This window comes from Bombus affinis, chromosome 9, assembly GCF_024516045.1.
Source record: "Bombus affinis isolate iyBomAffi1 chromosome 9, iyBomAffi1.2, whole genome shotgun sequence".
Lineage (NCBI taxonomy): Eukaryota > Metazoa > Arthropoda > Insecta > Hymenoptera > Apidae > Bombus > Bombus affinis.
Window position 1 is genome coordinate 7,182,044 of NC_066352.1, and position 12,387 is coordinate 7,194,430.

Genomic DNA, 12,387 nt, shown 5'->3' on the forward strand with positions numbered 1-12,387 from the left:
TATGTTCAACAGGTTATCAGATATTCTTTTTAGGAATCTTGAATGAAAATACTCTCTTGTATTGTAGACACTTTACTTACATACTTTGTAGAATGTAATTTAAACTACATTAGACATTAAATGAGTGAAATAGAAATAAAGTTTAATCGATACAGCTCATCTTCATTTATACTCGTTGATCATACATAGTTCAAATGGATACTTGCTATAAATTGTTCCAAAGTTAATAAACTAATTGACCTTTAAGAACATTTTATCGCTAACAAGCATTATAACCAGAAAATAAAAAGGAATTGAGTGGAATGAGGAAATATAGAAACGAATGCCGCTTGATCAGTAAAAAGGGGCGCGCTTTCAATAATCGACTCCATGCTTCCGGCAATATTAACCTGTTATACACCTGTATATACGTAGGATATATGTATATACGTATTCTAGAGCGTATTCAATGTTCCCTTGTACCTTGATTTCCTTTGAAATTTAACAATACAATTGTATATTTGTGGTATGTCGATACGAATTCAATTAGCTGGCTGATGAAGTAATTAGCAAAGTTTAAAATCGTCGCGAAAGGAACTCTTAATGCGAGTGTATTTACTCGCTGGTAACGAATCGCACGGAACTAACGCGTTCGACGGGCGAATTTACATCGTTACTCAGCTGCGCCACCGGTGGAAGTTAATCTTCCGCTTTTAGATGATAATTGGCGTACTCGCGAGCGAGAAGCCAAGTTTACGATTACTTTATCGGCTGTTCGACGCGTTCGTGTCATCGATATTTCCTCTGGATGCGACGAATTTATGTCATCGCCTCGTCTACGGCAATTTCTAAAGTAATCAAAAGCCGACGTACCAAACCTAATATATTATTTGCAGTAGACTTGTAAGCGTCTTATCTCGAATGCATCGAAAATATAACTTTCGCAATCAGCGGTTCATTTTCATGGTAAAATTCCGTTTTAGTTAAGTAGATATTTGTGTAATGCATTTACGTTAGGCTAGTAGAGAGTTAAAAAAAAGTGAAATATGTTTCTGATCGGGAGATTCTTTCCGTAAATCTTCGGTGAATTGTTCATTAATTAACAAATTTTTGGAAACTTCGTTTATTAATACCTACTATTTTTATATAGGATATTTCGTGTTTCGAATTTTATCCACAAATCATAGATGTTAATGAATAAGTAATTTCTTTCAAGAATAGCTTCTGTAGATTCAAGTTTAACATACTCAAGGACATGTCTTTTATAATTCTTGTTCGTAGTTTATCGGACACTTTTAGCACGCTTGCAGGATAAACGTTGTAATGAAAAAAGATGAAATTATTATCCCTTTGTATTAAAAAGGATCCAAATTATTCTATGATTTAAAAGTTTGTTTACAATCCTCTTGTAACATAGTATATTATATGTTTAATATTAGGACCATATATATATGTATACGTTTTACTTTAATTCAAGCATAATTTCGTGAATAAATATTCTTAAGAGTATGAAATGAATACGTAGAATTCAATATCCATATGTGTATAGATATCATATTACTATATTCTTCTCTCTAATTCCAAGAACTAATTTATTCACTTTATATCATGAAATAAAAAAATGTCTAACATCGTTAACATGTTTATTAGTTCTTTTTATTCGTGTTTCTTCCTTCTTCTTTTTTTATTTCGAACACATCAACGATGTTACCTCGACGTTTCCATTTCCGGCGAGACGTCATTGACCAGCAGCGTAAAGATAATGCATCGATTCCATACCAGCGTGTGTTTGGCCGCACGTGTAAGGCCATAAAACAATTCCTACGCATTTTTATTGGCGAAACACAGTCCCGGTCACGAGAATGCCTCTATCGGGAAAACTATAACTCGTATCCTTGCGGTTGGCGCGAGGTACAGTCGGCTAAGAGGGTTAGGCGAATCGAATGGAACGCCTCGCGAAGGGGAAAATGCCTCGACTATCCCTCAGAGGAACGAGAGAGAGTGAAACGAAGGAAGGATAAAAGGAAACAGAGACAGATAAAAGTGTCGGTAGAGAATGGAGAGGAAGAGGAGCAAGAGGGACGAACCACTTAACAAACTGCTGAACTCACACCCCGCGGGATTTTATTTCTACTTAAATGGAGTTGCCGAGATACGCATTGGATACGGATTCTTACCGGATCTCTCTGGCTCCGAATTTATTTGTACCGTTTGTTAAATTCTCTCTACCTCTGCGTTTCGATTCTCTCATACCTTCTACGTTCCTTCTTTGTTTTTCCTCCCTTTTCTACAAGTCTTATAAACTTTCTTTCGATCGCTGATGAAACTTACCAGTGGCGTTCAAGGTTACGATGCGCCAGGTAAAAGTATTGCACACTCGGTTTTCTTCTTTTTCTCTAGGTATTTGTTTCTAGTCTCTCATGTTTTTTTATAAATGAAATCGAAATCTCAATAAGTCGAGCCTCGTTTAGATTAGTCGACTGAAACCAAAATCGAGCGATCTGAAACCATCTTATCAATGGCAACTTGTTATTTACTTGACGTGAGGCATTTATTCAAGTTTTCACGCACATTCTCGTTAGTCGAGTCACTTAATCTGAACGAGGCTTAGTAGCCATAAAGTTCTATGAGTGTTTATGGCAGTTTAATAGCATTCCTTGTCGAATAATTTTTATAAGAAATAATCGAATGTAAAAAGAAATTAACAGTTAACAACTATTCCAATATAACGGTAAGATATATGTATTCCTATACATGGAAGAAAATTCTACAAATTAATTTTTATTTTTTCCGATATCAAGGTCTGGTACCTCTACCTATTGAGAAAATTTGATAATGATTATTTAACCATACTATTTGTTATTGCTACTTGAATAAAACCAGGATTTTAACTAGAATCTTAATTAGAAATTTAGACTAAGAATTCTAAGAATAATTCTATATTATTCTTCTTTTATATTAGGTTGTCTCAAAAGTTCCTTTCGTTTTATGAGGAAATAATACATGCACAACATTTTTTGTTTTATATTATTTTATTGAATTATATATGATTTATTTTGTAATAATAGAATATACGAGAATAACATAAAATAAAACAAAAAATGTTGTGCATCTATTATTTCCTTATAAAACGAAAGGAACTTTTGAGACAACCCAATATATTCTAATTCAATATTATAATAATACATAATTCTAGAATGTTAAACTTCTTTAATAACAAGAGATCAGGAAGAAAAAAACGATCAGGAAAGTCCATCTACTTTTCTCTAACTAGTGTACGTGTACATTTCACGCTACACGTACCACTGTGTCACTCGAAACATCTTACTCAGTGCCCAGGAAATGTGTCGAAAAATATTTGTTTCTTTCAAAAAACATTGCCCAGAGTCAGAGTCGACACGTGTAATACGCGAGGTAATTGCAAAACCATTGCAACGGCGCGTGAAAAATAAAGATTCTCGAGAACGTGTGTCGTCTCACCTTGTACGGGCCAAGATTTTCCACAATGCAGGTGAAAACAGCTTCGCGACCCACAGAGACCGTCAGGTTGTTCAACGGTGTGCCGAACCTGGGTAAATCTGCAACACGAAAGGTCCTCGTCTTAAGTATCCCGCCACGGTGAACGCTTTACATAACCATCGTATACACACTTACTTACTTACTGCTACTTATACTTATAACCCACCTAGGAACGCGCTAAAGTTTGCGAAGTACTCAAGAAACTCGGGCCGGTGAATGGGCCGAGTTAACGTAAGCGGGTCAACCGGGGACTAAGCCAGTCTCTTTATATTTCTCGACAAAATCCTTATTCTCCTGATTTCAGCACAACCTTCGTTCGATCATCATGACTATCTATGGAGCAGTTATCGTATGTCTCATGAAAATAAAGGGGCAGAAGGAAGAAATCGAGATCGAAGGGATTTATTTTCATATTTTGATAAAATTCCAGGATAAAATTTTATGAGAAGATGGTTATGTTAATGTGTGATTTTATAGAGAGTTGAGAACAGTGTGGATTGCATTGTGTATTGTATATTATTGTTTTATTTGTTATATTATTTTACTGTTCATGTCTTGATGGATAATTAAAGAAACGGAACAAAAGAGGCATGTTTCACTTGATAAATATTATAACAAAGATTACAAATTTCATTTGGCATGTTTAATGAAAATTATATTATCTTGAAATTTCAACCTCTTTCGCTAAAATTTTTTGAATTATTAGCTCATCGATATTTTAACATTAAATAAAATAAAACCAAACTGTAAATAGCGGAGCAAAAATTGCACCGAAATGTTTCGGAGAGAAGCTTCAGTTTGAAAGCTGCTGTACGAACCGATGAAATTTTAAAAGACAAATTGAATATTCAGGAGCCTATAGCAGTTAAATAACGGGACTGGAATAAATTTTAATACGCCCCAGTCGTACATAAAGTGGCGTTGGACGATAAATATAAAAATAATAAACTAACTTAAACTGATAAAGATCTGTGATGAACTATGGTTAATAAGCATGAAAACAATGTTTACGCTTTATTACAGCTTAAGCTATAATAAAATTCTCTAAATAATAAATATTCGCTTATCACAACACATTTTCAACATACTTTTCGTATATTTTATGTATTCTATACATGGATGTATATTTTTCCATTTATTATATTTCCGTATTTCACGTATTTTATTTGCATATCATAACATATTTTAAATGCATAAGCATTAAAATAGATTTATTACAATTGGCAATTGTTATTGTTAAAACTTATTATCTTTCCTTATAGAATTATTCCTAATTACCAATTACATATGTATATGAATTATTTCGAGGTATTCGTTATCATAAATTTTTTCTTTTAATATAGATAAGCACTGAATTAGTTTTCATTATTAATTGATTTTCAATGAAATGTATCCAACAGTAAAATATTCTTAAAATTGTAGGAAGGTAAATTTGTTACGATTCTTATTTTGAAACAGTAAGTATTAAATGCTAATTTTTAATAAATAATAATAATAATAATAATAAATGTTAACTGAGTTAAATTGCTAGAGGACATATATAAAGTTATTTGATAGTCTATAAGAAATAAAGAACGAGAGTATATATTTTTTAGGAATATATGCATTAAATATACCGTACAAGCATATACCTAACAGATGTATCAGCCATCGAAATATATTTGATTCATATCGTAAGCGACCCAAGGTTTTATTATGCGGAAGGTTGTTGGAAACTGGACCCAAAAATTGCAGTTCTGGCAAGGCCATTGGCTACATTGGCCATATTGTGAATTTATGGCACGTCGATCGTCATCGGTGTTGGGGTGAAAGGTTAAGGTTCTGGAAATGCAAATGTCCAACAAAAGTATGAAAATTTTGCGAGGTATAGAAAATCTTCTGTGCCATCGACTTTTCCCATATCAATACATTTTTTTCGTATAATTCACCAAATCTTTTTTTGAACATTTCCCACACCCGATTATATTTTATTTTTTATGACCAATAAATGAAATGAAAAATGTGCAAAGAATCTAAATGTTCAATAAATATAAGAGACTAAAAAATATGATTAACAAAAAAAAAAGAAAAAAAGAAATAAAATAGATATAGATAACAGACATTTTTAACGAAAAAGTAATTTTATTTCAATGCTCAAATAAAGCGAGCTTCACTATGGTAAAAATACGATGACGTATGATCATATCGTAAACCTGGGGAAGTTCAAATATATGTGACTAATAGTGCCATATGAAATCCAATATAACGTAACATTTCATATTTTCGTTATCTCATACTTTTCTAGTGAACTTTATTCGCGCAAATTTTCGCACAGCTATTGCACAGTTTCAATGCATAATTACTATTATATATAACTGTGTATACGTAATCTATTATTTCAATTTAAAGATTATATTAATATTTTTTGAAAAATTCGGTTCACACTAAATTGAATAACTCTTTGAAAAAAGGACTCGTACGACAAAATGGTAAATTGAGTAAATTGCTTTGGAAATTTTAGTTAAACTAGAAAATAGCTTCTATTTAAAATATTTTTTTTTTTCAAAAAGTTTCACAATTGATCTTTTTAGCATGGGATAAATTAATTTTCCACTAAAATTTGTTAAGACTTTGTTTTACAGACAAAATAGCCTTATTATATACAGGTATAATAGACTCAAATCAATGCACAAAGACATTGGCAAATGGCTGTACGATCTCAATAATAGCTTATTAACAAACAGCTATTATTGCGGAGAGATTTTCTCAAAGCACCGCATATATATACACAGCGACATATATAGCGTCTAAATTCGTTCGATATTACTTGCTTGGGCTCTAACAAGCAACGGCATCGCCATTGAACCGATAAACGATAATTAAACGTTAATCATGTTCTAAGGAAGTATTGATCCTCGCAGGAAATAGGTAAGACACGATCTCAGAGAGACGCGAGCCAATACGCATTAATTTCTCGACTTCTCACCAGCTAGTGACGGTTTAATTCGTTTACATCCTCAAAGGTTCTCAAATCGATGTACAATGCTTCAAAGTACAGTCGAGGATTGAAATTTATCATTTCACAACTAACTGAAATAATTACGGATTCTTGTACTAATAAATTCTGACATGATAAAAGGAAAAATTAATTATCTTAGTTCACATTGAACTTAATAAATTTTTTGTAATAAATGTTTTAATAATTTTTTGTAAATAAATTTATTAGCAATATTTAGGCAAGGATAGGAATATTTATCCGTGATCTTTGAACTTTATATGTTACAATTTTGGTTTTGTCACTACTGGGTGAGGAAAGAAGTTTTTACATTTTAAAAATATCTTAGCGTACAATTGAAACATGAAATCATGCATATCAATGACGATACTTGCGTATTTTCCTCAAATTTGACAATTTTTCTAACGATAGAAGAATACTATTGGAACGAAAAATAACTAAAAAAAAAAAAAAAAAAAAAACAAGAGGATTAATCTAGGAAACATTGCAAAAATGCTGAAATTCTGAGGCGTCTACCGATTTTAAGGCTATATTGCCATTCGAATTTCTTGAATTGGAATATGGGCCCAAAGGAGTCTAGAAATTAACTAAAAAGTTTATAAACTAATATAATAAATTATTCTATATAATAAATAGTTTTAGTTTGTGGATCACTGTGCTACGTCTTCGAATTTAATGAAACATTATAAACTTCTGATGCTTAAGAGGGACTGCGAAAAGTTAAGTTCATTATTGAGTGCAAAACTCTCGTAGTCTAATTAAATCACCGGTAAATACAACACCTTGAGCTTTGTTCGCACCACTATGCTCATTACTGAAGCATGTCAGAAAATTACAGTAACAAGTGTGAAAGTTGAATAAGAATGTTCTTTATTTATCAAGTTAGAATTCGAATTAAAAGACAAAGACAACGTAAACACGAGAATACCTCTTCACGTCTTTTCTTGTATTTTGTATATTAGATTTGACAAATTAAAGTTGGAACATCCGTCTAATAAGATATTAAAAAGTCAAAGTCTACTTATCTGACTAGGCTCCTTAAATACAATAAATTTCATTTGAAAAATATTTTATTAAAATATTTTTACAATAAATAACGAGTTATTTCAGGTGGTAGTTTTTACTGACTCGCCCTCTATATAATTATAAATAATATGCCAAATTACAGTATGTTTTAATATAACATAACATGTGGTTGAACAAAGTTAAAATATCTGAACGTCTAGATATCGTTGAAAGTAATTTTGGTCGGTTCGCTATCTAATTGAATCATAATGTGTATATAAATTTCATTTCTTTAATATGAAACTTTCGATTAAATTGCTTTCATTTGACTCTCGATTAAGTGTGGGAAAAGGAAATGTAAAGAATCCAATTTTCAAGCGCAATAATAAATTCAATTAATAAAATATTGATAAAATACAAAATATTTGATATATCATTTTTTATTTAATCAATTCGGTTATCCATCTCTTATTAACGTACATGAGTAATCTCACCGCAATTACGATTTTATCGATTTTATTACGATTTGATATTCTGCTTATTTCAATGACCTTCTAATTTTCCACAATTAAAACTATATCTCAGCAACAGTTGAATTGTTCTGAAGTTTAGCAGAAATCTTTAATCAATGATCGTATCTTTTATTTTCTGTTGTTCAGTAATAAGTACATTTACGCGCTTGTTAGAATATGTGCTCCTTTAAGAGACAACGTATCATATGCATAATAGTTACGCAATAACTGCAGTCTCGTGTCGTCATTTAGGCTTGTACAGTACAGTCAAATGTTTCCACTTGAACTACTTATGTGTAGGTAATTAAATCAATTGACATACAAGCGTGTAATATCCTACTCCTGTTTAATGTACAGCTTTGAAAACTAACTTCTGTTAGTAAGTAAACACAGCAGAGACAAAAACAAAAGCAGGGAACACGCGAAAGCAACATGGCAGTTTACGGTTTTTCATAAAGTTCAAATTCAAGAATGGGAGTGGCCGCATTAAATTCGTGGACGCTTGGTGACATATTCGACGAAAAAGGAACTAAGATTTACTGGATTCGCATCTGCCGCAGCCCATTGGTATTATATTGAGCAAAATCCTTCGGATACGTAAATTGAATGAAGGGTCCGAATGAAAGCAAGGTGAACATATTTAATGCAAAGAACTCACGGCATTTAATTGCGGAAAATTGGGTGCCGCTATTGCAACGAAAAAGGAACGTTTAAATTAGTTTTTGACCTACATTCTGTACTGCTTAGAGAAACTTCGCGATTTTAAACCCTTGTAAAGCCACGCAACTCCAAAGTTATGTGACACATTACTGCATGTATATTCTAAAAATATTATTTAATTAGCATTAGTATTTAATTTACTTTGATATTTTACTGGTTTCAGTCTATTTGTATTAATTCATTGGTTCAACATTTTTAAATTAAAATGCAAAACCTTAATCAATCAAAATTTTCTTTCTCATACACGCAACACAACAAATAAAATTTCCATTATGCATATGGAATTGATGGATGGTACTTTAACTTTTACATTCTCGAATTATATAACGATGACAAATATTTATCTGTAATCTAAATTAAAACATTTTTAATTATATATGCTTCTCTAGGAAAACTAAAAACATATTCTAGCATCTTTAATTTTTGTTTAATAGATTTTGGTATTTTTTAATAAAAAGTTTGTCATACTATGCTACTGCTGCAATTATATAGGAGATATTGAATTATATTGGATTACATAGAAGAAGAACTGTATGCTATTAAATAATGAAGATTAAAGTTCTTTCTGTCGTAAAACGTTCGAAACAGAATATCCCATGTTATATAAACAGACACAAACAATAGTATATGTAAATATATAAATATAAATATTCTTTTTTTCCATTGCTTGTACCAGATTAAATCAATATGTGAATTTAATGACCTGATAAAATAACAGTTTTATTGGAAGCACCACAAAGATCGCTCTATTCATTTGACAATAGCTATTCTGGTGAGAAACAGCTTCAACAAAGGTTGTTTTGGTAGAACCATTGAATATTCATTCAACGATAAGTCAGGATATACACCGCTTTTTATGGTATCGCTTGCACCATGTTGTATTACTAGACATGTTTCTGGCCACTACAATACGTGTTGTTACCCATAAAACCAAAAAATTTGCGAGAGTCGTTTTTATTCTAAGCTCCTAATATATCTGTTTATTATGTACATGATAACCAATCAATTGAACAAATATTTTGACATTTGGAGAAATGCGTAGGAATTCTTTACAAATTCAATAAAATTTATCTATAATTTTATAAACTTTTAATGAGAAGCACGACATTTTATTTTATAATTTTAAATACTTTTTCCAAGTAATTTCATTTCATTTCATCTCTATACTAAAGGAAAATATTGATTATTTTTTTGGATTTGTATTGCGATTCCGGAATTCCCAATTAATAGTCATAAGTAGCCAAAATTTAAAAAATCACCAAAACTGAAATTAGACAACTTCACGACGCTGAAAATAAGCTCTCGACAGATAATATTTCTATAGAGTATGTGTATTGCATAAATTATCCACATGTAAGTAGAAGCTCTGATATATTTTGCATCTTCTTTTTCTTTTCATCTTCCAACTTTCTATCATCTAACTTTCCATCGTGTTTTGCATCTCATGAACATTAATATTTTTAATTACTTTTATATTATTACGTTTAGTTGAAATATTCTCAACAAAGATAGTAATTATAAAACCACGGGAACGAGGAGATTAATGAGGTCGCTTCCTAGAAAGGGTCAAAGCGAAACTCAGCGCATAATTTCATCGTTTTATCACATATCGCGAAAATCTGATCCAGCTACGCAATTTTTCCAAGTCTGCAAGATTCCACCCCAGGAAAATCAGTCGAAAACGATCTAAAATCGACGCAGAAGAGAATGATGAAAAGTATGATGAATAGATCATTGTAACGTTTTTTCTTAGGCGAGATGGGCGACTAAGATTTCTCGAAAAATGTGTTTAATTGTAACAAGTTTCGTGATGAGATCGAAATCTGTAAGGACAGCAACCACTGACGTGCAATTTAACTGAGCAGCTATTTGTGACGAGGGCCCGCCCGGTTAATTTTCCTTTTCAAATTGCTTCCGACTCGCTGAGGCTACGAACGTAATTGATATTAATATGCTCCGAAGGAACGAATATTGTAAAATAAAACCAAGACTAATTTCTCTATCCAGCCTGAATCATTATTAATATTTTACATTTTGTGTATTTAATTATGATAGATATCGTGATATTATTTCGTTTTTCCTTAAGATAGATCTTTGTCAAGATTTATTTTTGGAGCAGATATCAAGAAATTTTGTAGAATACGTACCATAAAGTGTGTCAATAATTTCGAAATCTTTCAAATTTGAAGTAATAAATTTAAAAGTTGTGTCAATAGTTTCAAAAAAGCGCGATACTACAAAAGTAGACGAAATATTTCCTGTAACTTACAGAAAATAATATATTCATTATCCTTAACTAAACTCCACAGGATCGTGTACTTTCCTTCTACGATCGATATTAATATTTCCCAGAGGTACAAACGTTGCAAACTTAAGCTAACATCGCAACATTTGCTATGGAATACCGCATGGATAAATCGAGCCAAATTATATGCAAATATTATATCATTATTAGACGATATACCATAATTTATTTTACTATTTCGAGTAACACTGAATACACGTCACAACTGTTTTAACATCGACAGCCTCGATTCTCAATATGTGGTTCTAAATAGAACAGTATTGTATCAATGGTCTATACTCCATATCAGTGCTCACGAAACGAGCTCCATCCCCGTACAGTTTGCTAATATATCGCTGTTTCAGCTTTAAATTGTGTGTAAAATGATCGTTTTCCTCATGTTCACGTAACACCTACCGAGAAAAAATGGAAGAATACCGCATTATTAAGTCGCTACATATGAAATATCGTTCCTTCGAAGTTTGAATTTGACAGAATAATATCATGTACTAAATTAAATTAAATTGTGTCCTATCATCAATTATCAACCACATTAAAAAAGAAGAATATTAAATTCATACATCATCCGTATTTTACAAAGTTTAAATTAAAAGTTTTTAAAAAATTTAGTTTCTGCCTGTGAAATCATTTCCCCTTGAACTATTCATTTATATTACGAAAGAATCGACATCGAAATTGATTTTATCAAAAATTTATTCGTCTTTATTATTAACTTCACAAAAGTAGGAATTTCATATTACGAAATAATCTGCTTGACAAGTTTAAAAGAACTAGAATAGCTTCTGTAACATAATTCCTTTTTTATATATAGAGTAAGTGTAGATATATAGCTTTCAACTCACATACTGTTAAGCTCAACCCTAGGAAGTTTTACTTTTGTGTTAATTTGGAAAATACATGTCACGAGGTATTCTGATGTTAACTAACGTATAACTTTACGACTATCCGATGTATATATAACTCACAATATCACCTTTTATATATTTTAGAACATTTCTATCTGATAATAAAGTGACCACTACACAAATTCGAGGTTAAAGTGCACCAAGTGTATGAATGTCTTCCTGTCTCTATTCGATCGCGAAGCAAAAATATTGAATATCTCCCTGTTTCTATTCGACCAAAGTAGAAATATTCAAGTAGCAAGTTTTATTACTTGCAGATGCGTGACACACGGTGGTCACGGTTTCTGACTGGCATAGTGGCACGGGAAAACAGTCCAGCGCAAACATTTGAACGGCGAAATTCTCGCTCATGTTTTTGCAAACATGCATGTTTAAACATGGGAACACGAAGGGGTAGATTCGTTGACGCGTACGAAATTGCCTCAGCAAATGTAAACGATCTTTTTT

At 31.7% G+C, this 12,387-nt stretch overlaps 1 protein-coding gene across 3 annotated transcripts in view; it reads right to left on the reverse strand.

The window, feature by feature from the left end:
- The window catches only part of LOC126920776 (lachesin-like), a 163,696-nt gene that overhangs the window by 83,602 nt on the left and 67,707 nt on the right, over positions 1-12,387 (reverse strand). For all 3 annotated transcript variants that reach the window (XM_050731523.1, XM_050731522.1, XM_050731524.1), the window contains exon 2: positions 3,460-3,557. In XM_050731523.1, coding sequence (XP_050587480.1) covers positions 3,460-3,557 — 98 coding nt within the window. The remainder of the gene's footprint in view (positions 1-3,459; positions 3,558-12,387) is intronic.